General features: G+C 42.8%; 1 protein-coding gene across 3 annotated transcripts in view; it reads right to left on the bottom strand.

Annotated features, from left to right (window-relative positions):
• The window catches only part of ARAP3 (ArfGAP with RhoGAP domain, ankyrin repeat and PH domain 3), a 217,584-nt gene that overhangs the window by 8,931 nt on the left and 181,146 nt on the right, over positions 1 to 27,507 (bottom strand). For all 3 annotated transcript variants that reach the window (XM_069763631.1, XM_069763633.1, XM_069763632.1), the window contains exons 22-31: positions 25,055 to 25,160; positions 24,815 to 24,962; positions 20,507 to 20,575; positions 19,658 to 19,732; positions 18,573 to 18,687; positions 10,953 to 11,081; positions 8,871 to 9,004; positions 7,906 to 7,988; positions 7,748 to 7,783; positions 4,747 to 4,810 (exon numbers count right to left, since the gene is read on the bottom strand). In XM_069763631.1, coding sequence (XP_069619732.1) covers positions 4,747 to 4,810; positions 7,748 to 7,783; positions 7,906 to 7,988; positions 8,871 to 9,004; positions 10,953 to 11,081; positions 18,573 to 18,687; positions 19,658 to 19,732; positions 20,507 to 20,575; positions 24,815 to 24,962; positions 25,055 to 25,160 — 959 coding nt within the window. The remainder of the gene's footprint in view (positions 1 to 4,746; positions 4,811 to 7,747; positions 7,784 to 7,905; positions 7,989 to 8,870; positions 9,005 to 10,952; positions 11,082 to 18,572; positions 18,688 to 19,657; positions 19,733 to 20,506; positions 20,576 to 24,814; positions 24,963 to 25,054; positions 25,161 to 27,507) is intronic.

Here is a 27,507-nt window from a genome sequence, read left to right as displayed (position 1 = left end):
TCATGGTCGGCGGGTGAGGGGGAGCAACGACTGTCAAATTCTCACCTGCTCCCCGTGCTCCTGACGCAGTCCCTGCATGTCCCACGGTCTTCGGGCGCGACAGCTTCTTCCCCTGTTTCTTCCCCTGTTCAGCGGTCACTGGTACCGGTCATTAAAGTAATGAATATGGACTCCACTTCCATAGTGGTGGAGCCGCATATTCATTACTGTAATGAGCGGTACCATGTGACTGCTCACTACAGGAAGAAGCTGCCGCGCCAGGAGACCGTGGGACATGCAGGGACCGCGTCAGGAGCGCCGGGAGCAGGTGAGTATGTCATATTCACTTTTCCTCGTTCCACCGATGCTCCGTCTTTCGCGTCCTCGGCACTGACTGTTCAGGTCAGAGGGCGCGATGACGTATTAGTGTGCGCGCCGCCCTCTGCCTGAACAGTTACTGCAGAGAGAGGGGACGCTGAGGAGCAGCGGGCAGCGACGAGAGGGGAGTATGTCAATTTTTTTTTAGTGCAGCAGCAGCATTACATGTGCCACAATGCTATATGGGGCATCTATGGGGCCATAATGAACTGCATGGAGCATTATATGGGGCATCTATGGGGCCATAAAGAACTGCATGGAGCATTATATGGGGCATCTATGGGGCCATAACGAACTGCATGGAGCATTATATGGGGCATCTATGGGGCCATAAGGAACTGCATGGAGAATTATATGGGGCATCTATGGGGCCATAAAGAACTGCATGGAGCATTATATGGGGCCATAAAGAATTGCATGGAGCATTATATGGGGCATATTTGTATATGGAGCATCTTATGGGGCCATAAAGAACTGTATGGAGCATTATATAGGAAATATTTTAATATGGAGCATCTTATGGGGCCATAATGAACTGCATGGAGCATTATATGGAGCATATTTTGTATGGAGCATCTTATGGGGCCCATCATGAACTGTATGGAGCATTACATGGGGCTCCTGATTCAATATGGATATTCAAAAACACTTAACCTACTGATGTCTCAATTAATTTTACTTTTATTGGTATCTATTTTTTTTTTTGACATTTACCAGTAGCTGCTGCATTTCCCACCCTAGGCTTATACTCGAGTCAATACGTTTTCCCAGTTTTTTGTTGCAAAATTATGGGGGGTCGGCTTACACTCGGGTCGGCTTATACTCGAGTATATACGGTATTTATCTGACACATTGGAGCTGTATATTTACTATCTTGGATATATAGCCATTGATGCTGTTTTAGAGCCCCCCCCCCCATTGGACATTCCTGTTTCTTTACTTTTTGTTGTGTATATTTTATGATTTCTAATAAAAACTTGTTTTGTTTATATTATGGTTCGCTTCTTTGGACTACTGGTTTAGCAAGTCCACTTGTGTTAGTATATATATATTTGTCTATGGGTTTTTCCATCTGTCTGTCTGTCTGTCTGTCTGTCCGTAGATGTCATAATGGTTGCCATGGTGACGATGATGTCATAAAGGTTGCCTCGACCAATCAGCGACGGGCACAGTCTGCCGCGAATTCTGGAATCATCATTGTCCATATAGTACGGGGACATGCATATTCTAGAATACCCGATGCGTTAGAATCGGGCCACAATCTAGTATATATATATATATGGGGACCAGGATGGATATATGGGGAACCAGGATGGATAAATGGTGGGGCAAGATGAATATATGGGGGGGAGCAGGATGGATTTAAATGGGGAGGGGCTGGTATGTATATCTGGGGGGGGGCAGGATGGATATCTGGGGGCCAGGATGGATATATAGGGGGGGGGGCAGGGTGGATTTATATAGGGAGAGGCCAGGATGGATATATATGGGGGGCAAGTTGCATATATGGGGGAGCAGGACAAGAGACCAGGAAAGATATATGGGGGTCCAGGAAAGATATTTGGGTGCAGGAAAAGGGACATATGAGGGCCAGTATGTATAGCTGGGGGGGGGCAGGATGGATGTCTGGGGGCCAGGCTGGACAAGGGACATAGGGGACCAGGCTGGTGCATATAATAAAATAAAGGGGGGCAGGCTAGGTGAGATTATTAAATAAAGGGGGCCAGGATAAGGGACTAAATTACTGTTTGAGGGCCAGAATCAGAAACATGCTGTATTAGTTTATGGTGACAAGTGGGGAACATAATTTGTTTAGGGTCCAATCAGGGACATTATTACTACTGTAATATAATTTACTTTTTAGGAAACTGTTTTCCATGGAGGGAGAAAAATGGGGGTCCTGTTACTTTGCAGGGCAGCACTACGTCGCTTTTTTTCTTCATCTGACATAGTGTAGAAGTCAGAAAAAAAGTGGGGAATGTGCTCTGGAAGTGATCAGTTATTTATTACTGTTATTTTTTGCAGAGACAAGTCCTGGCTGGAAGAAGTGATGGCAGTCTGTGCTGGTTGAAGACGAAAAGTGAAGATGAAAGACAGTGTATTACATTTACACGTACACTATACACTATATACTGTGTACAGAGCTCCTGTGTATAATGTCACTGGTGATCACTCTATTACCTGTACTGTACACTCATATTATATACACAGCTCCTGTGTATGTCACTGGTGATCACTGTATTACCTGTACACTGACACTATATACAGAGCTCCTGTGTATAATGTCACTGGTGATCACTCTATTACCTGTACTGTACACTCATATTATATACACAGCTCCTGTGTATGTCACTGGTGATCACTGTATTACCTGTACACTGACACTATATACAGAGCTCCTGTGTATAAGGTCACTGGTGATCACTGTATTACCTGTACACCGAAACTATATACAGAGCTCCTGTGTATAATGTGATCGGTGATCACTGTATTACTCGAACACTGACATGATATACAGAGCTCCTGTGTATAATGTCACCGGTGATCACTGTATTACCTGTACACTGACACTATATACTGAGCTCTTGTATATAATATCACTGGTGGTAATAACAGTGTTAGTATTGGGGTTTGTATTCATGATCAGTATTGTAGTATTCGGTCACTATGTTGTGGTAATTTGTGGTCTGGTCACAGCGTGGCAGTATTTCTCCTTGTATGAGGTATTATTTCGTCCCTATATGTTGGTAGTATGTCATATTATTCGGTCACTATATGGTCTGATCATGGTGTGGCATATTTGTCCTATGTATGTGGTATTATTCGGTCACTGTGTGGTCTGGTCATGTTGTGGTATTTCTTCCCTGTATGCGGTAGTATTGGTCTTGGTATAGTGGATTGTGTTGTGTATGGCGGTCATTTGTTCTCTCTGATATTAATTAGGAGAAGATTCTTTATTTCCATTGGAAATTAAATGCTTTGTACACAGCGACAGAGATGCACTCACAGGGGGTTTCCTGTGAAAAAAGTAATCACCTCTCCACAGGATAAGTGATAACTTACTGATTGGTGGGGTCTGACTACTTGGACCCAATCGGCAGAATGTCAAACTTTTTATCCCCATTAGACTGGAGTGGCATGTGCAACTCTGTAGCTGCACTTGTTTTTTCTGGAAGCCCCAAAAAAGAATGAATGGCGCTGCGGTTAGACATCCCACCTGCAGCTCCATTTTAAAATAGGGATAAGTGTCCTGTCAGGGATAAAACGTCCTCATTCTGGTCGGATCAAAGCAATCATCTATCCTGTGGAGCCCATGGATCGGTGATAACTAGTGTTGAGCGATACCGTCCGATACTTGAAAGTATCGGTATCGGATAGTATCGGCCGATACCCGAAAAATATCGGATATCGCCGATACCGATATCCGATACCAATACAAGTCAATGGGACATCAAGTATCGGAAGGTATTCTCATGGTTCCCAGGGTCTGAAGGAGAGGAAACTCTCCTTCAGGCCCTGGGATCCATAGGGATGTGTAAAATAAAGAATTAAAATAAAAAATATTGATATGCTCACCTCTCCGGCGGCCCCTGGACTTCACGCTGCTATCCGGGAGGCTTCTTTGTTTAAAAAGCGCGCCTTTCGGACCTGTGAATGACGTCCCGGCTTCTGATTGGTTGCGTGCCGCCCATGTGACCGGCACGCGGCCAATCAGAAGCCGCGACGTCATTCTCATTCACAAAACTGCTAATTCTAGGAATTGAGGACCTGCGAATGACGTCGCGGCCTCTGATTGGTCGCGTGCCGGTCACATGGGCGGCACGCGACCAATCAGAAGCCGGGACGTCATTCACAGGTCCGAAAGGCGCGCTTTTTAAACAAAGAAGCCTCCCGGATAGCAGCATGAAGTCCAGGGGCCGCCGGAGAGGTGAGCATATCAATATTTTTTATTTTAATTCTTTATTTTCCACATCCCTATTGATTCGATACCGATACCCAATATCACAAAAATATCGGATCTCGGTATCGGAATTCCGATACCGCAAATATCGGCCGATACCCGATACTTGCGGTATCGGAATGCTCAACACTAGTGATAACTTGTTTTAACCAAAGAACCCCTTTAATGCAAAGTACCATAATTATACATCCCAGTTATGGGGGCACACAGTAGATGTGCAGGAGCCTCCTGTGTTTTACAGCCGATGCTCCACTATAACGGGGATAACGACTGACAGATATTTGCATATAGGGTGGGCCCGCAGAGTCCATTTCCCTGAAGGGCCCCAGACACCCCAGGTCCAACCTTCCATATATGACAGAAATGTAAGAATCCTGTAGTAGCCAATGTGGAAAGCCTTATTGATGCTGAGCCTTCAGGATCTTTACCTGTGCTTTGAGAATACTTGTGATCCAGTCCCACATCTCTGCTTGTGTGGTACAACATAAGCACCTGCAAAATGCAAACAGACACACGGTGAGCCACTCATCACAGGGTGGTCCATGGAATATTGAACATGGATTTGACAAAATCTACTTTTTCTTTCAAAATTAAGGAAAAGTATCTTGCTCACTTTACTCTGAGACTTTATTTTCTGCCGCATGGACAAATATATGTAAGGTTGGAGGATTTGAGGAGGAATCTGCACTGAAGTCCTCCTCTGATGCGCAATGTATGAAAGGGGAGTTAGGATGCAACGCCCAAAAATTAGCCCCAAAAGGGAAATAATACATTTTATCCAGAAATAAGGCTTAAAGGGAATTGACAGTTGACGTTAGGCGTGGGGCAGAAAACCTTTGGGCTGATTTCATTTCCTCACACACCAGCAGGTGTACAGCATCAATGGGCGACGCACGTGAAATAGCACGCCGGAGCCCGGGTCCTTACAATGCAGATGTACAGACCGTGGCGATGTGAGGAGGCGTGAGATATAATGTCCGATGCTTATCAATAAAAAGAAGGAGGCAGACTAAGAATGTAAATGGCAGACTTTTGTAAGGTGCTCTGGGAGGAATGAAGCACATAACGCCTCATTTTCATATTGATAACATAGTGGATTTTCCTGGAATAATAGAACAAACAGCAAACGGAAAGGTATCAAAGTATTTGTCCTTCAGTGAACTACAGAGGCATGCAAAAGTTTGGGCACCCCTGGTCATAATTAAAGTTATTGTGAACAGCTAAGCTAGTTGAAGATTAAATAATCTCTAAAAGGGCTAAAGTTAAAGATGACACGTTTCTTTTTTATTTTAGGCAAAAAAAAATAAAATATATATATATACCGTATATATATATATCCATCTTTTACATTTTATAAATTACAAAAAGGAAAATGGGCAGGTGCAAAAGTGTGGACATCCTGCATGGTTAGTACCTAGCAGCACCCTCTTTTGCAAGTAACACAGCATGTAAACGCTTTTTGTAGCCAGACGAGAGTCTTTCAATTATGTTTGCATTAAGAATGTGTTTGAAATTCCCTTGAATCCATTCTTCCCTCTACCCATGAAATGTTCCCCGTGCCATTGGCTGCAACACAACTCCAAAGCATGATTGATCCACTCCCATGCTTATTGTTTAGCTAGATGTTCTTTTCCCTAAATTCAGTGCCCTTTTTTTCTCCATACATACCTTTGATCATTGTGGCCAAAGAGTTCTATTTTAACCTCATCAGTCCACAGGACTTGTTTCCAAAATGCAACAGCTTTGTTTAGATGTTATTTTTCATACTTCTGATGCTGAATTTTATGGTGATGACACAGGAGAGGTTTTCTTCTGATGACTCTTCCATGAAGGCCATATTTGTGAAGGTTTCTCTGAACAGTAGAACCATGTACCACAACTCCAGAGTCTGCTAAATCTTTCTGAAGGCCTTTTGCAATCAAGTGGGGGTTCTGATTTGCCTCTCTAGCAATCTTACCAGCAGCTCTCACTGAAATTTCCTTGGTCTTCCAAACCTTATATTGACCTCCACTGTTACTGTTAACTGCCATTTATTAATTACATTTCAAACTCAGGAAAGGGCAACTTGACAACGCTTTTCTATTTTCTTATAGCCTTGTCCTGCTTTGTGGACCTCCACCATTTTCAAAGTGCTAGGCAGCTGCTTATAAGAACCCATGGCTGCTGGTTTTTGGCACAAGGTTAGAGGAGGCTGGGTTTCTATAAAGCTTGGAAATGTATATAACTTGGCTTTTCCGAACAATGATAGTGAACAAGCCATAAGACTAACAGGTTAATTAAGGTCTGAAACCTTGGTCAAAATTATCTGATCACAAAAAGCTCCAAGTTTGCCCAAACTTTTGCATCGGCCCATTTTTCTTTTAATAATTTTTAAAAATGTAAAAAATAACTATATATATATATATATTTTTGTCCGAAAATACAAAGGAAATGTGTCATCTTTAACTTTAAGCCTTTTAGAGATCATATCATCTTCAACTTGGTTAACTGTTCACAATAACAGTAATTTTTACCAGGGGTGCCCAAACTTTTACATGCCACTGTATATGAGCATATATATATTTAAATGAGAACATTATTTTGCGCCGTTCTTGGTTTATTCTCAAGCATTTTATATCATAGTGACTAGAACTGCAGCCTTACTGTACGCGGGTCCTGGGTTCAAATCTCACCAAGGACAACTTCTATAAAGCTACGTTCCCACAATGAGTTTTTGGTGTTGCAGAATTTCTGCACTTATTATTTAAGTTTATTGCATTTTTTCATTGTGTTTTTTGTGTGCGTTTTTTTACATGTATTTTTATCACGTTTTTTGATCTTGTATTTTTTGTCTTTTTTTGGTGTGTCATGCTTTAAATAAAGATGCTTTGTTTTTGATGCTTGTTTTTTTGCTTTGACAAAACTTTACTGACATACTTAGGTAAAATAACATGCGGTTTTTTTATGCGTTGCCACTGCCAAAACATTTTAAAAACGCATCTTTTTTTTTTTTTTTGCTTTGGATTTTCCTTATCTAATATACATCTATGGGAAAAATGTACACAAAAAACTCAGCGAACCCGCAAGAGAAGCTGACATGCTGCAGATATGAAAAACGCACCGCAGGTCAGTTTGTGTAGCGTTAAAAAGAAGCCCAGTGGGCAGGAGACTTCTATAAATCCCATCCACATTGCAGGAACTGTAAGACCCTGCGTTTTTGAGGCAGCAAAAAACACGTAGCGCCAAAAACGCACCAAAGGCTCATCGTGAGAACATAGCCCAAGGAGTTTGTATGCTCTTCACCTGTTTGTGTGTGTTTCCTCCGGGAACACCGGTCACCCTCCAAAGACATACTGATAGGGAATTTAGATTGTGAGCCCCATTGGGGACAGTGATGATGTGGAATAATCGGCGTCAAATAAGTGAGTGAAATAAAGAAATAATACTTACAACTGCTGTTTATCCATGTAGATTGTATAGCCCCATCTGGTGGACAAATGATGGAATTTCAGTTAGGACACAGCAAAAAAAAAAAACAAATCAGTAAAAGCTCAGAAAGTCACTAAATATTTGCGCAAGGCTTTCATTTAATAGGGGAAACTCCTTACTGAGTTGGAGGTTTCAATTTTTTTCGAATCCCCATGTAAATTTTGGCATTTTCAAGTGACCATTCTCTCTCCGGCTTGGAACTCTATAAGATAAGACCAAAGATTATAATATCAGAATAAAGTGTGAATAATGAATAATCGATTCCTGAATACATTCTTACCATTAACTTTTAAACTGGCCGTTTTATGGCAGCCTGTACCTGCTGGAGCATGGACTTTATATTTTGCTAGTAAAGGGTTATTCTGTCTTAAACTACAAGTCTGCAGTCACTCTATTTGGCTGCAGACTTGTGAATCCTCGCATTGTGCGCTGTAAAGATCCTCTGCTGTCAGCGCCTGAATGGCAGTCATATTTCCACAAGTATGTCATATGCATTGTCCCAGACACAGTCCAACTAGATGGGCCCACTCAATGCAAGTCTAGTGGGATTGTGCATATCGCATTCATGTGGTCACATGAGAATCCTCACAGTGCACAGTGCTTGAAATGTGAGGATTCGCCAGTCTGCAGACTTGTAATTTTAGCCAGGAAAACCAATTTAAAGGCCTCATATAGACCTTTGTTTGTTTTGCATGCAAGAAAAATGGTTGTTTCACAGCTGTGTGCTACATCCGATTTTCATTCTTTTTCTCATGTCCGTTTTTACCATCAATGTGACGTCATTTTTTAACAGATGTAAAAAAAATCAAAGGTTCTGTTATTCGTTAAAGAGCAAAATAAAAGACAGCGCTCAGTCAGCACACACATGGTGCCCGCATGCTGCTCGTCATTTAAGGACCCATTGAAGGAATTTAGATCCTTGATCAAAAGCAGACATGACTCCATTTTTTCTTTTCTTGGACGCTCAGTCCACAAAACACCCAGACTATACTTGGGTAAGTTCTATTAGTGAAAATGGCCCCTGAATGACGCATTACGCAGATCCCCAATACATACCCGTCTCTCGCTCTTCGCAGACACTCACCTTTTTCTCCTTAAGCAGCAGCAGCTTGCGATCCCTGATAACGAAGTATCTTTCCTGGAACTTGCTGGACAGCAGCTTCGGCGATTCCTCTCTGCACTTCAGTAATCCACACTTTGGGGTCTCTCTTTTTGCACCTAACAAAAATGTAAATCAATTGTAATAATAATTTGTTTACAAGTAAAGATTAATAATGGGGCTAAGCACTGAACCCCAGCGATTCTGTGAGTTCCCATCTATCAGATCATTTGTTGAATAATGAAAAAATGATTTGTGTATAAAAGTTTTTTTTTAATGATTTTAAATAAATGTTTATATATATATATATATATATATATATATATATACTCCTCATCCTGATATATACAGTATGTTCCCCATCGTGGCATATATGTCCTCCTGGTATATATGACCTCCATCCTTTCTAGTGGAGTAAAAGCGGGTGATTTGAACATGTGTTTTTTTTTTTTTTTTTATTTTCTACTTTTTACCGTATTTAATAGTCCCCTTAGGCTATGCGTCCACAATCCGAAAGTTGAACCATTTTGGATGCAGAGTATGTTCGCTGTGTCCAAAATGCTGCGTTTAGTTGAACACCGGTAAATCAGAAGGTGTTCACAGAACCGTGCAGATTTACCACATTCAATACATTCTTTTGATGAAATTTCTGTTGCGTAGACTCGCGTATCCACAAGAGAAATTGAGATGCTGCAGTCTGGAAAGACGTGCCGCATGTCAGTGTCCGCGAGTGTTTCGCAGGTGACTATGAACGCACAATGGACACGGGATTTCTAGAAATCCCATCCACTATGCTGTAATATTTGGCCTCTGCAGCTCCTGATCATTGGCACATACCCTAAGGAGACTTCAAGCTGGGATCGTCCGATCGCCTGTGCTATACATAGCTGTGCTTCAGCAACAAACACCAGCCATGGGCCAGCATTTACAAGAGAATCATGGTGACAGGCACAGGGGTCATAATATTGTGTATTAGTAATAATATGGAGTATGCTGTAACCTGTGCAATGGTATGGAAGGCTCACGATGACCCCGTAATGACTCCCTTTTACAAATAAAGGAAATATATATATCTTGGTACCGTGTTAGCCAGTAGATAGAAAAATATTTAGAATTGAGAGTCCTCAGTGGTTGATACCTTTTAATGGCTAACTGAAAAGATGGTAACAAATTGCAAGCTTTCAAGACTACTCAGGACTCTTCATCAGGGATAGACTAATACAAATTCTGAAGAATCACATATTTATGCACAATACAGCCCAGAAATAATTTCATAGATAAGACAGGTGACGTGACGCAGAACAACCATTATGTGAGAGTGATAAACAGTTTTGTTCATAAATATTGGAACAGTTCATAGATAAAATGTTTTGCCACAGGTAGATCTATTCTTTTTTCTCTTATTTTGTGGCGATGAGAAAAACTGAGAACAAGGATGAACTCTCATTGCCACACAATAAGAGAAAAAAAAATAGATCTACCTGTGGCAGAACATTTTTGTCTCCCTGATCACAGCACCGTGGACATGAGATTACTTGTATTAAAGGGTAATTTCAAATCTCAGAGAGACAGAAGAGTTTGGGAATATAAACTGATGACAACTGTTGACACATTCAGTGCAGGAATGAATGTGTCGCATGGATTTATGTCTTTTTACATCAGTTAAGGAATTCTCTCCACAGACCGTATGGGGGCATCACAACACAGAACCAGACCCCAAACAGAGGACAATAAAACATTCAAACTCCTTATCTATGAACTGTTCCAATATTTATGGACATAACTGTTTATCACTCTCCCATTATGGTTGTTCTGCTTCACATCACCTGTCTTATCTATGACATTATTTCTGGGCTGTATTGTGCATAAATATGTGATTCTTCAGAATTTGTATTAGTCTTTGTCTGATGAAGAGACCTGAGTAGTCTCGAAAGCTTGCAATTTGTTACCATCTTTTCAGTTAGCCATTAAAAGGTATCAACCACTGAGGACTCTCAATTCTAAATATTTTCCTTTTTACAAAACAACTTACACAGAGTTATTAGGAAACCTTGAGCTGGAGTTTACCTGTGAAGAGACAACTTCCTTCACCAACAGAGATCTTCTTTACAAGCAGAAATGCAGAACTGGGCTCAGCCAACTTGCACCACTGCAGAGCTTGCTCCAGGACCCTCTCCTTCGGATGTAACGGCCTCTCTATAGAAAGGTAATAGATAAATAGATGAAAGCACAATTTATGTGCATATAACGCAGCTCACGTGTGAAATCCACAAATTTGCCATGGCTCCAATGCAAAACTTGTAAAAAGCCCTCTTCTTATGTGACAGAGCAAACATGCACCAAAGACAGTGTGCAGCCCCGGCATCTGCATGGATTACACAGTAATTATGCTTTCTTATTATTTCATTAACCTCCAGGTATTGCACAACAATACATTTTTGCAATATACTCCATTACCTTATTTTGCTTTCTCTTCTCCCAAACACTATGCTGCAATGCTTTCAATGCTCAGTTCATGCTCATTTGCAATCTGCTTTTAACTGCTTCTCAGCAAAACTCATTATTATTATTATTATACATTTTTATAGCGCCATTTATTCCATGGCGCTTTACATGTGAATACGGGGCAAATATAGACAAATACATTAAACATGAGCAGATAACAAGGCACACGAGTACATAAGGAGGGAGGACCCTGCCCGCGAGGGCTCACAGTCTGCAGGGGGTGGGTGAGGATACACTAGGAGAGGGAAGAGCTGGCTGTACGGCTGTTCAGTAGGTTGAGGATCACTGCAGGCTGTAGGCTTGTCGGAAGAGATGAGTCTTCAGGTTCTTTTTGAAGGTTTCTATGGTAGGCGCAAGTCTGATGTGTTGGGGTAGAGAGTTCCAGAGTATGGGGGAAGCACGGGAGAAGTCTTGGATGCGGTTATGGGAAGAAGAGATGAGAGGGGAGTAGAGAAGGAGGTCTTGGGAGGATCGGAGGTCGCGTGTAGGTAGGTACCGGGAGACCATGTCACAGATGTATGGAGGAGACAGGTTGTGGATGGCTTTGTGTCAGTGTGAGGGTTTTGAACTGGAGTCTCTGGGCGATAGGAAGCCAGTGAAGGGCTTGACACAGGGGAGAGGCTGGGGAATAGCGGGGGGACAGGTGGATTAGTCGGGCAGCAGAGTGTAGGATGGATTGGAGTGGTGCCAGAGTGCTAGAGGGGAGTCCAGAGAGTAGGAGGTTGCAGTAGTCGAGGCGGGAGATGATAAGGGCATGCACTAGCGTTTTTGCAGTGTTGCGGTCAAGGAAAGCACGGATCCGGGAAATATTTTTGAGTTTGAGACGACTGGAGGAGGCAAGGGCTTGGATATGTGGCTTGAAAGAGAGGCCAGAGTCGAGGATCACCCCGAGGCACCGGGCGTGTGGGACTGGGGATAGTGAGCAGCCATTGACATTGATGGATAGGTCTTGTGGAGGGGTAGAGTGAGGTGGGGGAAAGATGATGAATTCTGTTTTGTCCATGTTCAGTTGTAGAAAGCGAGCAGAAAAGAAGGCTGAAATGGCAGACAGAGAGTGCGGGATTTTGGTAAGCAAGGAGGAGAGGTCAGGTCCGGAGAGGTAGATCTGCGTGTCGTCAGCGTAGAGATGGTACTGCATACCGTGGGATTCTATGAGCTGTCCCAGGCCAAAAGTGTAGATGGAGAAGAGTAGGGGTCCTAGAACAGAGCCTTGAGGAACACCGACTGACAAGGGGCGAAGTGAGGAGGTGGTGTGGGGGAGGGAGACACTGAATGTTCGGTCTGTCAGATATGACGAGATCCAGGAAAGGGCCAAGTTTGTGATGCCAAGGGATGAGAGGATTTGTAGCAAAAGGGAGTGGTCTACAGTGTCAAAGGCAGAAGACAAGTCCAGGAGAAGGAGGACAGAGTAGTGTCGCTTGCTCCTGGCAGTTAGTAGGTCATTGGTGACTTTAGTTAGGGCAGTTTCAGCTGAGTGATGGGAACGGAAGCCTGATTGTAACCGATCAAAGAGGGAGCAGGAGGAGAAGTGGGAGGACAGTTGAAGATGGACGTGTTGCTCCAGCAATTTGGAGGCATAAGGGAGAAGAGATATTGGGCGATAGCTAGACACAGAGGATGGGTCGAGGGAGGGCTTTTTGAGGATGGGTGTGATCTTGGCATGCTTGAAGGATGAGGGAAAGACACCTGTTGTGAGTGAGAGGTTGAAGAGGTGCGTTAGGGTTGGGATGAAGACCGTGGAAAGGTTAGGGATGAGGTGGGATGGGAGCGGGTCAAGCGTGCAGGTGGTGAGGTGTGATCTTGACAGGAGGGTGGAGAGCTGATCTTCTGTCATGGTGGAGAAGCTGGTTTTGGAGGAGCAGGGTTGAGGAGCTAAGAGGGGCAGTGGGCGCTGTGGGCCAAAGCTTTCTCTGATCGTATCGATCTTCTGTTTAAAGAAAGAGGCGAAGTCATCAGCAGAAATGAGGGGGGAGGGAGGAGGTGCGGGGGGACGGAGTAGAGAATTGAAAGTGTTGAAAAGCTGTTTAGGGTTGTGGGACAGGGAGGATATGAGGGATGAGAAGTAAGTTTGTTTTGCGGCAGTGAGCGCAGACTTGAAGCTGGCGAGGGACTGCTTGTATGCAGTGAAGTGGTCGGCAGAGTGGGATCGCTTCCATCTCCGCTCAGCAATCCTGGAAGCCCGTCTCAATTCTTTGGTCAGGCTGGTCAGCCAGGGCTGCCTGTTAATTGTACGAGTTTTACTATGCATGAGTGGGGCGGCCGAATCGAGTGTTGCTGTTATTGTGGTGTTATAAAAAGTGGCAGCAGCATCTGTGTCATGAAGGGAGGCTATGTCTGTGAGAGGGAGAAGGGACTCAGAGAGTGATTGTAAGTTGAGATGTTTGAGATTTCTGCGAGGGTGAGTGAGTTTGTGGAGTGGGGGTTGCACACTAGGAGAGGAGAGGGACGAGAATGTCAGTAGGTTGTGGTCAGACAGGGGGAGGGGTGTGTTAGTGAGGTTAGTAAGGGAGCAGAGGCGGGTGAAGATGAGGTCCAGCGTGTGGCCATCTTTGTGAGTGGCCTCAGAGGACCATTGAGTGAGGCCAAAGGAGGCAGTCAGTGATAAAAGTTTAGAGGTAGCTGAGGTGAAAGTGTCAATGGGGACATTGAAATCACCCATGATGATAGTGGGGATGTCAACAGAGAGGAAATGAAGTAGCCAGGTGGTGAAGTGGTCGAGAAAGGTGGAGATGGCTAGTTCTGGGGGGCGGTAGATGACAGCCAGCTGGAGGTTGGAGGGGGAATAGATGCGGACAGAGTGCACCTCAAACGAGGGAAGAGTAGTGGAGGGTGGTAGCGGGATTGGAGTAAAGGAGCAGGTGTCGGACAGGAGCAAGCCAACTCCTCCACCGCGTTTGTTGCTGGGGCGAGGGGTGTGAGAGAGGTGGAATCCGCCATAGGAGAGCGCAGCTGGAGAGGCCGAGTCAGATGGGGTGAGCCAGGTTTCAGTGAGGCCGAGGAAGGAGAGTTTGTTGGTGATGAAGAGGTCATGGATAAATGTCAGTTTGTTGCAGATGGAGCGTGCGTTCCATAGTGCTCCAAGTAGGGGGAGCTGGGGAGTGGGGGCTGGATGAATGGGTATGAGGTTGTCGTGGTTGGGAAAACGTGCGGAGGATCGTGGCAGGGGGTTAGAAGCGAGTGTGGGGATGAATTGGGGAGGGCCGGGATTTGGGGATATGTCACCAGCAATGAGGAGTAACAGACAGATCATTAGAAGGTGGGAGCAGGATAGGACATGATGCGGCCGTGTGTGTCTGGAGAAAAAGGATTGTATGTGGAGGAACAGTTCTGAGGGGAAGGTGAGATGGCTGGGGAGTATGGAGGAGGAAATGACTAGTTCCTTACTAGGAGGAGTGATTGCAGGAGATTGTAAGAAGGAAAGTAGTATGGGGGTGAAAGAGAAAAGAAACCGAAACATTGTAGTGGTTAGTAGTCTGTTACCTTCCAGTCAATTCCAGTCCAATTCAGTCTAATTCAGAATCATAATTAAAAAGATGTAATTTAAAAGATGGAAGTTAAAAGATGATTTGCAGCAGACTGAGTCTATAGCAGACTCCTGCATGTGAATATATCCCCAGTTAAGGGCAATCAGGTGTGAATGAGGGGGTGGCTGGGTATGGGAGACCAGATGTAGAGAGTTAAGCAAAGGTCATAAAGTGAGGGAGGGGTAAGACTGACCACTCAAAGAGATGCCAGGATCACACAATGAGATACATCAAAACAGGTCATGGAAAACAAGCTGATAGGTAAGAAAGCATACTAAAAGGATTATATGTGCTGCACCAAGACACTCAGATCCTGGGGAAGCATAGAAAAGCCAGTGCAATATACAGAGACATTCTGGAGCCAGGGAGAGCTGGGTAAAGTCAGTGCATACCATGGAAAATCAATGCAGTATACAGAGATATGCTTGAGCCAGGGAGAGCTGGGTAAAGTCAGTGCATACCATGGAAAATCAATGCAGTATACAGAGATATTCTGGAGCCAGGGAGAGCTGGGTAAAGTCAGTGCATACCATGGAAAATCAATGCAGTATACAGAGATATTCTGGAGCCAGGGACTCATTACACATTAATTAAACAGTCAGTATACGGCAAATTCCCTGTTTGAGCCTTTCTGCTCTACACTTCTGTACTCAGACAGTGGAATTCATGTACACAGGCGGCTTCAATATAGCGAATGGATATTTGTTGAGCAGCAGCTGAAAGCAACTTCTAAATGAGCGTGAACTGGGAAATGAAACAGTGTAAAAAAATCAATTTGTTATGTATGAAAAATATCAAGAAAAATAAACTATTTATTTAATGGCTTTCAGCCCGTTCTTCAGCCATGGCAACTTGATAGATGAATGCGCTATAGGAAGAACGATCTTGCGCAAGCCTAGATAGGTCCACCAGGGTTTTCCCTGCTGTTATCTTGATTGTTTCAAGCCATTGGGTTGCTGGTCTCCTTCTTCACCTTTTTCCTTCTATTCTTCCCACTATAATGTCCTTCTCCAGTGATTGCTTCCTTAATATGATGTGACTAAAATAGGCAAGTCGTAGTTTGGTGATCCTTGCTTCAAGTGTCAGGTCTGGCTTGAATTGTCGCAAAATTGATTTGTTTGTCCTTCTTGTCATCCATAGTACTGATAGAATCCTTCTCCAGCACCACATTTCAAATGCATCGATTCTTCTTCTGTTTCTTTTCTTTATCTTTCAGGTTCCGCATTATCATGTTACTACAGAAAAGACCAGACTATGACTATGTACGATCGGCATCTTCATCGCCAGTGAAATGTTCCTCGATTTGAAGACCTTGTCCAGTGACTTCATTGTTGAGTTGCCCACAGCTATTCTCCTATTGACTTCCGATGTCGTCACTGCATCTTGAGTGATCATGGATCTGAGTCCTTTGCAACTTCCAGTTCATCGCCATCCATCTCAAATGTGTCCTAGTTGTACCTGGCAGTAGTCAACATCTTCCTCTTCTTTGTGTTGAGTAGCAATCCATGTTTGAGCTTTCCATCTTGACGCTCCGTAATGAGTCCTTCATTCCATCTACGCTTGTTGCTATCAATGTTTTATCGTTGGCGTATTTAAGACTGTTGATCATTCATCCAGCAATTTGGTTCCTTCTGTTTATTGTCAAGCTCAGCCTTCCTGAAAATAGCATCTGCTAATTGAAAAGAAATTATAACAGAATGCAGCCCTGTCTGACGTCCCACTCTACTTTGAACCAAGCCGTGTCGCCGTGTTCGGTCCGGACTGTTTCTTTTTGGTCAATGTAAAGTTTCCTAATGAGGATGATCAGATGGATTGGCACAGCCCTATCCTTCATGGTATTCCAAAGTTTCTGGTGATCAACACAGTTCAATGCTTTGCTGTAGCTGATGAAGCATAACTAGTTGTATTGTTTGGCCTTTTCCATTATCTGTCAAATGTTAGCAACTACTATATCAGTGATAAAAAAAACAAGCATAATAAAAGACGTACCACAAGAAGATTCAGAATAACCAGATAAATCTACGGGGTGATCACAGGCCTCCAGATATATATCTAGTTGGTGAACCACAAAGGCCACTTTCATGGTAGATAGTAGTCGCTATGTAAAAATGATCTTTAAAGAGATACCTGCTGCAATTCACAGGAAACAGATCAGCAACGTAAAGACATAATTAGATATAACCTTGTCTATATACCATATAACAAGCAACAGCATGGTCAGATATAATACATATTGTCCCATCTCCAAGATCCTATCCCAATGTAGCAGGTGTAATAATAATATTAGCATATATCTACAATTAGAAATGTGAAATAGTTCTTCTGATCCGCTATGTCTCTTTCCTCATGTGCAGGCATTGCTGGACTCCATGGTTACGACCACTGGCAACTAGTTGTCACTTCATTGGTGGACATAACCATGGATACCTAAGGTCCTGCAATGCCTGCACATGAGGAAAGAGACATAGCGAATCAGAAAAAAACTAGACTACATTTCTAATTGAAGATATATGCTAATATTATTACACCTGCTACATATTGGGATAGGATCTTTAAGACAGGAATACCCCTTTAAATCACAAAAAGTGCACAGTATACTCACCCCGCAACATATTAAAGGAAACCAACGCACATTTCTTTGCCACGGCTTCTTCATCTGGAGTTACTAGACTGAATGTGCGAACTGGCGTTTAATAGTGTAGTGGCTCCTTACCCCTAGTTGTATATCTGGTGGCCTGCACTCACCCCGTAGGTTACTAACATCCTGGTATTCGGAATCTTATTCAGGAGGGCTATTTTTGTATGTGAGGCTTTTAGCACTGGTCTATGTGTATTTTGATATTTTTCTTGATATCTTCCATACATAATAAAGTGATTTTTTTTTTATCCTTTATATAAGTTTCCAACACCTAAAGGAGAAATGACTATGAAAAAAGCATTCAGTTACTCTACAAATCCCTGGCAGAAACTTAAAGCGGTTGTCCAGGCAAAACCGATAAGTCTGCAGTCACACTGTGAGCTGCGGGGAGTCACCGGTTTCAGACTCGGACCGGAGGGTATGTATGAGTTATAGATATCCCGGCCAGTGGGCATGGCCTTGTGTCCATACAATTGTATGGAGCGAGGTCGCGCCCTCTAGTCTGGCCATATCAGTATGACTGGGGGTATTTATAACTTACGCATATGCTCCGTTACCGGGTCAGAAACCGGTGAATCCCCTCAGTTCACAGAGCGTACGCTGGGGGGATTCACACAGAGCGACTGCAGACTTATCGGTTTTAACTGGACAACTCCTTTAAATAGTTTTAGTAATGCATTGTAGATGTTTTAAAGGGGATGTCTCACTAAGTATACTTTCCACCTATCTTTTAGATGGATGATATAAATGTATGAATACTAAAATCTGGCCGTTGATACTCCACTGATCCTGGTGGTCATGCTTGACCCTCCATTCTGAGGTCCTGGCAATCATAACTTTATAATCCATCCTGTGGATAGGTGATAAATCTAAAACAATGTACTACGACAATCCCTTTAATGAACCAATGGGAACTGACGGAAAGAGGAGAGGATAATATAACTGGAATAACTTACTGGATATTTCTACGTGACCTAAATTAAATATGTTACATACAGACCCTTCAGTTTTATCACTTACCCAGTTCTCCATTTTCAAATACTTCAAAAGTCAGCCAGATATCCGTACTGGGCTGAATATTCCGCATATCCAGTACCTGATTGGTGAGGGCTTCGGCGGTCATGACAGGAGAAACCTAAGAGGAAGGATACGTTAATAACATAATTAATACAGCAAATGCTTTGAGGGCCTTCACAGAGTGCAGAAATGGCCAGTAACCTAACCAACGAGAATTAAACAATTACATTAATAATCCTTCCTACCCTCAGATATTTCCCTTTCCCACCTTCCCCCCATCACACAACCTCCTTTACTTCTTTGCAGATCCCTAGATATATCCAATCCTTTTATAATATTATCTTACCTCAGCCGTCCTACAATCGGGACATGCCCGCCTCTACAATTTAGCGTTTCATATATTTATTTTCTTACTTTACGGTCTGGTTGGTTTGTTGACCTCATCTCTACTCGTGTTTCAATGTCAGTACTTTATAATATGTTTCTACACTTCGTATGCTACTTAAACTTCAATTAAAACAAAGAATAAAAATCCATCCGTTCTGGAAAATGGAGTTGATTTTTTAAGAAGTAATTTGTAAAGTTGCTTACTTTGCAATTTGCAAATCTAAAAGCTCTGATTGTGTCAGAAATGCAGCATCCAGTTACCTAAGCAATACATGGTTGGATTCAGCTTCTCTTTGCCCACATCATGCTGCTCTCAGATAAGATAGCAAAAAACTGCTGACGGATTCCCTTTAAGAAGTTTGGACGGCTCCTTTTAAAAGGTTTTTTGCTTTCGTTTCAAGAGAAGTCATTTTTTGTAAGAGAAACAAAGAAATCAGACTTACTACCAGAATCTGCCCCCTGCCCTAGCATGGCCATTCCAAAGCCAACGGTTATGACCAATCGTGACCTCTGAAGCCATGGAGATCAGGTGACTGGTGATCGGAAGGCCATTGCTAGTGTGGAGCATCTCCCCCCCCTTTAAAAGTCAACCAGATATCCGCTCCCCTTCCCCTGGTGAAGTAAGGTTTCCTTTTTTTGTATGGCATTTCTCTGCCAAGAATGGGCAGAAAAGCCCTTTGAGTAGATTAAAGATTACTGACCTTCAGTGTGACACAACAATCTTGCTCCTTCCTTTCTAAGTAAACCTCTATAATAAGATCTCCAGCTTGTGACAGCTACAGAGGGAAGAGAAAAAAGTGGATGAACTTTGTGTCCTATTGTGTTCTTGTAGATTTTTTTTTTTTTAAAGGGAACCTGTCATTAGATTCATGGTGCTCGAAACACAGGCAGCACAACATCATCCCTCAGTACAGAAATTTAAAGACCTACCAACTGGCACACAGGCAGGCTCTGATTCGTGCTGCTCGTGGTTCAGCTGCAAGAACTAAATGTCAGGTTCACTTTAAATAGTAAAAAAAAAAAGAATAATCCCTTTAATATGGGCCTAAGAACTGACGGGCAGGTAATTGTTAACTACCTGTCTGTTCTACCCAATACTGGCTCAGAGCAGACATGAATCGCTCCTGCTGGCGATTCTGCTGCTCCACATCAACAGAGCAGCTCTTCCTCTTCCGGACTTTTCTATTGAAGGAGCGTGACTGCTTACGTCATGCAGATTTTCAGCTGGTTCCCTGCAGCTAGGCAGCAGGAAGTCAGATGTCAATCAGCATGACGTAAGCAGTCATCAAAGCAGAGCAGAAGAAAAGCATCTGCTCTGTCAATGTGTAGAATCGCCGGCAGGAGTGGTCTGTGACCGCTCTGTGCTAGCAGAGATGAGTGGTGGGCATAACAGGTAGGCAGTTAGCATCTACTTTCCTGTTAGCTCTTAGGCCCATAGTAAAAAAATCAAATACTCCCAGACAATTTTTTTAAGCATTTGCCAACTGGGCATATCAGAGAAGATATCATTAATTCAGATGTGTCCGACACTAACTTTAACCGCTTGTTACCTGGACATCCTTCCACGTGGTAATTAAGCTATTTTCTAAATCCATCTGCGTCACTTGCTCTTCATCAATCTGGGAGAAAAAAAAAATATTGTAGTCAGTGTACATGTTATAGTCTCTAATTAGACCTGGTGGACCATTTATTAGTTTAGTTACTAAATTAGTCAATGACTGAGGACTCTCAATTCTAAATATTTTTTCTAAATTAGAGAGCATAATCCTGGAATCCAGTGCAGATCCTGAAATGTTCTGAACTTGTGGCTATAATAAAAATAACAATCTCCTTTGAAGCCAAATCACAGACTTGGACTTTATAGGCGCGCCAAGATGGCGGTAATAAGAGTTTTCGGTATGCCTCGTTGACATGGTACACCAATGGCACCTTGGGATTGCATCACAAATAGGGTGATAGAAACTCAACAGACAACTGCACCATTTCAAGCTGTTACGTGTTACAGAACGACTCAGCACTCAGAATATGTTGTGCAGTTATATGTATGTATAATAGGTTCCATGTGAGATGCATCAGCCCACAGGCTGCGCACCTGGGCAGAAGGGACAAGATATCCCCCTTCTGTCCTCCCCCCAACTTTGTAATTCCTACAGTAAATATCGGCAGGCTCCGGCCCCCTGCGGCTATTGTAATGTATGTCTGGCCTGCCGCTTTTCTATCGGCCTGCCCCCTGTATCTGTGTAATATATTCTGTGTCCTGTGAATAAAGTGTTGTCAGACTGGAAATACGTGGAGAAGCAGTGATATTTTATATGCTCCCAGGTAATCAAGGAATTCCAGCCAGCGTCCTTCATTCAGACTCCAGCCAAAGCAGAATGGACCTCCTGAAACACGGGGTGGTACTGAAAGAGGTACCCCAGCTTGGTATACCCCGTTCCACTCAGCACTCAGAATATGTTGTGCAGTTATACGTATGTATAATAGGTTCCATGTGAGATGCATCAGCCCACAGGCTGCGACCCTGGGCAGAGGGGACAAGATATCCCCCTTCTGTCCAGGGGCGCAGCCTGTGGGCGGATGCACCTCACATGGAACCTATTATACATACATATAACTGCACAACATATTCTGAGTGCTGAGTGGTTCCGTAACACGTAACACAAGCTGTTTAAGTACGGCTGTAAGACGTGACAGAAGGATCTAAACAGCAGCGATCAGAGTTCACTCCAGTTGCTGTTGTTGGAGGCAGGAGCTGGCTGTGTAACACAGCTGGCATCCGACCTGAATGGGACAATCTCAGCTCCTGAGCCCACACTAAACATCCGCACCTGACCTGTGATGAATACATAGATCACTGGTTGTAGCAGGCACAAAACAATTCCTCCACCATCACCACAAAAATGTCAGGAAAAAAAGGATTATTACACACTAGATGGCAGCCCGATTCTAAAGAATCGGGAGTCTAGAATCCATATATACTTTATTTATTCAAATGTAAGAATAATACAATTAATATATAATAGTAAGAAAGAACAAAAAATGGCTTCACTCAACAGCTCTTGACAATTCTTGTTAGCTCTGTGTCATTAGTATCCTTACTATTAGAGCTCATGTTGGCTAAGCTAAACAGCTTTAAGCGTGGTGGTGGCAAACAACAGGTTAATAAGAGGCAGTGTCAGGTAGTAGGAAAATAGCCAGTTAATAATAGGCAATAGTTCTTTGCAGGAATGCAGATATTAATAAATAGGCAGTTTATATTGCAGAGAAATTGCTGGGCAATAATGGACAATGTCCTTATGTGGCAAATAATAGAGCAATATACCCAATGTGGCAAAGAAGAGGTTAATAAACGGCAGTCTCTCAGTATAACAGTCAGTGAATAATAGGCAGTATATGGAGAAAACACCAAACAAAAGTTCAAAATTGGTGTGAAAATGTCACTGAACCACTTCACAACTAAATATATATAGTTTTGGTAAATGGTATTATCATTTTTTTGACGAAATTCGGCAGGAGCTTGAAGAGCAACGTCACTGGGCCCGCCTCCACGCAGTAGAAACTTGCTGTGAGGTAAAAATTCAAAAATCACACCAAAATGGCGGGCGGAGTGTGTCACAATACGGCACGTTTCTGATTGGTCGCTCGCAGCAGGCGGCAACCAATCAGACACTGGACACTGTTGACGTCACTTATCTCCGGACATTAGCTCCGGACATTAGCTCCGGACATTAGCTCCGGACATTAGCTCCGGACAAAGCCACGGAAGTTGGCACAAATTGCAGGAAGTAGTATTCTAGGCAATTATATATTAGACTAGATGGCAGCCCGATTCTAAAGAATCGGGAGTCTAGAATCCATATACGGTATACTTTATTTATTCAAATGTAAGAATAATACAATTAATAAATAATAGTAAGAAAGAACAAAAATAATAGGCAGTATATGGAGAAAACACCAAACAAAAGTTCAAAATTGGTGTGAAAATGTCACTGAACCACTTCACAACTAAATATATATAGTTTTGGTAAATGGTATTATCATTTTTTTGACGAAATTCGGCAGGAGCTTGAAGAGCAACGTCACTGGGCCCGCCTCCACGCAGTAGAAACTTGCTGTGAGGTAAAAATTCAAAAATCACACCAAAATGGCGGGCGGAGTGTGTCACAGTATGGCACGTTTCTGATTGGTCGCTCGCAGCAGGCGGCAACCAATCAGACACTGGACACTGTTGACGTCACTTATCTCCGGACATTATCTCCGGACATTAGCTCCGGACATTATCTCCGGACATTAGCTCCGGACATTATCTCCGGACATTAGCTCTGGACATTAGCTCCGGACATTATCTCCGCACATTAGCTCCGGACATTAGCTCCGGACATTAGCTCCGGACATTAGCTCCGGACATTAGCTCCGGACAAAGCCACGGAAGTTGGCACAAATTGCAGGAAGTAGTATTCTAGGCAATTAATCTCCGGACATTATCTCCGCACATTAGCTCCGGACATTAGCTCCGGACAAAGCCACGGAAGTTGGCACAAATTGCAGGAAGTAGTATTCTAGGCAATTATATATTAGACTAGATGGCAGCCCGATTCTAAAGAATCGGGAGTCTAGAATCCATATATACTTTATTTATTCAAATGTAAGAATAATACAATTAATAAATAATAGTAAGAAAGAACAAAAAATGGCTGCACTTACCAGCTCTTGACAATTCTTGTTATTTAAGAAATTGCTGGGCAATAATGGACAATGTCCTTATGTGGCAAATAATAGAGCAATATACCCAATGTGGCAAAGAAGAGGTTAATAAACGGCAGTCTCTCAGTATAACAGTCAGTGAATAATAGGCAGTATATGGAGAAAACACCAAACAAAAGTTCAAAATTGGTGTGAAAATGTCACTGAACCACTTCACAACTAAATATATATAGTTTTGGTAAATGGTATTATCATTTTTTTGACGAAATTTGGCAGGAGCTTGAAGAGCAACGTCACTGGGCCCGCCTCCACGCAGTAGAAACTTGCTGTGAGGTAAAAATTCAAAAATCACACCAAAATGGCGGGCGGAGTGTGTCACAGTACGGCACGTTTCTGATTGGTCGCTCGCAGCAGGCGGCAACCAATCAGACACTGGACACTGTTGACGTCACTTATCTCCGGACATTAGCTCCGGACATTAGCTCCGGACATTAGCTCCGGACAGGAAGTTGGCACAAATTGCAGGAAGTAGTATTCTAGGCAATTATATATTAGATAGTACACCCTATGTGTAAGCATGTGACATGGATCCTTCCATTTTTTTCCTTACACTTATTCTCTGAAAATACTATTATAAATGAATTTCAATGTTAAAAACTTTCAGGGCTGTGTATATAAATGTATCCTAATATTTGGAGAATTAGGTGCATGGCCCTAGTGGGTAGAGGTGTGCCTGGGGAGCCCAAACATCACCAACAAGCCACTCTGCTTTTACCTTTGCTATTAAATACAAGGCGAGGGAAATGATCAGAATTGCTGAAACATGCTTGCCCACTGTCCTGGACATGTCCTAGGACTACTGGACATAGGGGACGTTGTATATGTACACCCCAGGTGGCCGAAAGGAAGTACCCAGAAGTGGTGGGCAGGTTCCCAGGAGGGACGGACTGTGGATGGGGGTTTAAATATCGCCAAAAATTACGAGAAAAGGAAAACCTGGATTGACCTCTGAATCATCACAGTACAAAATTTGAAATATGAGACAAACCCTTTAATTACAATTTGTTGCCCTTCCTGTTAATATCAGGTCATAGAAATTAGAATTAATTTTTCATCAAAAATCTGATCAATAAAAAAATAAAGACTCCACTTACAGAGAAGACACTGGCATAGTTGTCAATCAGATCCTCCATTATCTTGACCTCATGTTCTCCTTTTCCCTCTGTCTGAAATAGGCTGGGAGCAAACAACAGTGACAGATTCTTGGTGCACATCTGGTTTAAGTCGGCACATTTCTGGACCCTAGCAAAAAAAAAAGGAAAATAAGTGAATATAGGGGAGGGAAGGGGGATGGGGTACAGAAAGCACAAGATGACACTGATAAAGCTGATTACCGATAGAGGTGACCAATCAGCGCAGCCAGTGTTGCTCGATTTACTTTTGGAAGATGGTTTATCAACTCCATGTATTTCTCCAGTCTCTTGGCCTTTTCTGAGTGCTCTGAAAAAATATATACTTGGCTTCAAATAATGTTTATAATACTGAAACAGGTGTAAAAACAATTACATATAAAGTTCATATTGAAACTCTAGGGACATGAATGCAGTGCCAAAATCACTGCCAGAACATTAATACAGCCCTAGAACCACCATCAATACATAAATGCAGCACCAGATCCACCTTCAGTACATGAATACATCACCAGAACCACCGTCAGTGTATGAATTCATAACCAGAACCACCGTCAGTACATGGATACATCACCAGAACCACCGTCAGTATATGAATACATAACCAGAACCACCGTCAGTACATTACCAAGCTTAGTGATGTAAGCTTGGTGATGACTAATTGCAATTTCAGGTTGCCCCATATACATGAATACAGGAAGATGAGAACCGGAAGTTACCAGTTCTCCACAGGCCGCACAATACCAAAACGCAATATTTGTGTTTAGAGCAACATGTACGGCACAACTGTGCATCAAAAAATTGTCAACGCAATTTAATGTGATGTGACTGGTTGAACTTTGGTCACAAGTGATTTTGTGCCCGAAGACTTCAATGTAAGGCGCAGTAATTTTTTATTGTAATGTAATTTGTACTTTCATTTTTTTCAAGCAATCCTTTTGCTTCTCCCCACTCCAAGCACAGTTTAATTAAATTAGTGTTAACTAATTTATGTGTTAAAAGTAAACAATGCCATACCTAATAAACATAAAAAAAAACTTTTTCCCCTAAATAATTTGATCAAATTGCCCTTTAAAAAAAAAAAAAAAAAAGTTTTATGGTTTCACATATATCTTGCAATGGTCGCTTAACAACTTGTATTATTTATGCTTGGAAAGTGGAAGCAAAGTGGAACTTTGGGATCCCGAAAAATGCAGCGATCCCGAGGTCCCCGGTAACCAGGGTAAACATCGGGTAACTAAGCGCAGGGCCGCGCTTAGTAACCCGATGTTTACCCTGGTTACCATCCTAAAAAGTAAAAAAAACAAACGCTACATACTTACCTACAGCCGTCTGTCCTCGGCGCTCTGCTTCTCTGGTCTGGCTGTGAGCGCCGGGCAGCCAGAAAGCAGAGCGGTGACGTCACCGCTCTGCATTCCGGCCGCTGTGCTCACAGCCAGTACAGGAGGAGTGCAGAGCACAGCGCTGGAGGACAGACGGCTGTAGGTAAGTATGTAGTGTTTGTTTTTTTACTTTTAGGATGGTAACCAGGGTAAACATCGGGTTACTAAGCGCGGCCCTGCGCTTAGTTACCCGATGTTTACCCTGGTTACCAGCGAAGACATCGCTGAATCGGTGTCACACACGCCGATTCAGCGATGTCTACGGGGAGTCCAGCGACCAAATAAAGTTCTGGACTTTCTTCCCCGACCAGCGATCTCCCAGCAGGGGCCTGATCGCTGCTGCCTGTCACACTGGACGATATCGCTAGCGAGGACGCTGCAACGTCACGGATCGCTAGCGATATCGTCTAGTGTGACAGTACCTTAAGAATAGTTGACGTGCAGCTCTAGTCTAAAACTGTCTTTGGAAATGAACCTGATTATTAGGTGTAGTGCATTCCAGAAAACTTGTGCAGGACATGAGAAGTCTTGGAGATAGGAGTGCGAGGGTCAGTTTATGAGTAATGCTATGCCAGGTTTAAGGGATGCCAATGGGCTGTATAAAATATCGTCTGTCATTTACTGGCTTATTTTCGCAGGCTGACAAACGTTCTATGTGCGCAGAACAATTATTTTTATGACCGCTCTGTGCCTGTATAAAGTCATGTTGTTGGCAGCACAATTCCAGTTTACACAAGATGGTGTGCTGCTGATAATGATGATTTTTAAGTCTGTTTAAAAATCATTGCATCTGACGGATGAACATCGTACGTGTTCACTGGTCTGCTTAGATGGGCTGACAGCTAGGAAAGAGTATTCATTCTTTTGGACAATCATAAGTGATTAGTCACAGACCATTTGAAGATTATAGAGTATAGGTAGGGTGGTGGCCAGATTACAGGAAGAAGATGTAGGATGATGCAGCAGTGATGTCACAAGAAGAAAGCCAAAATCTGCTGATATTTTCTCCTTATTTTATTGGAATAAATATAACACGTAAAATAAAATAAAAAAAATAGATGCCATAAACAAATCTCAATGTCAGGACATTTTCCTTACCCAACAAATGTGAGCGACATGAGTATTGTGACCACAGTGTTGGAGAAGTAAATGAGACAGTGGTTTTCAAGAAGTGATTGTCACAAGTGGGTCACTTCTTCTTGGGAGATCTGGGGTTAGAAAATCACTACGTATTGTGAATCGCAGATCTTCCATTTAGCCTAGGTGTTTGCGTTG

This window comes from Ranitomeya imitator, chromosome 4 (genome assembly GCF_032444005.1).
Source record: "Ranitomeya imitator isolate aRanImi1 chromosome 4, aRanImi1.pri, whole genome shotgun sequence".
In the NCBI taxonomy this organism is placed as follows: domain Eukaryota; kingdom Metazoa; phylum Chordata; class Amphibia; order Anura; family Dendrobatidae; genus Ranitomeya; species Ranitomeya imitator.
The sequence above is the reverse complement of the archived record's forward strand: the minus strand, read 5'-3'. Positions and strand labels throughout refer to the sequence as shown.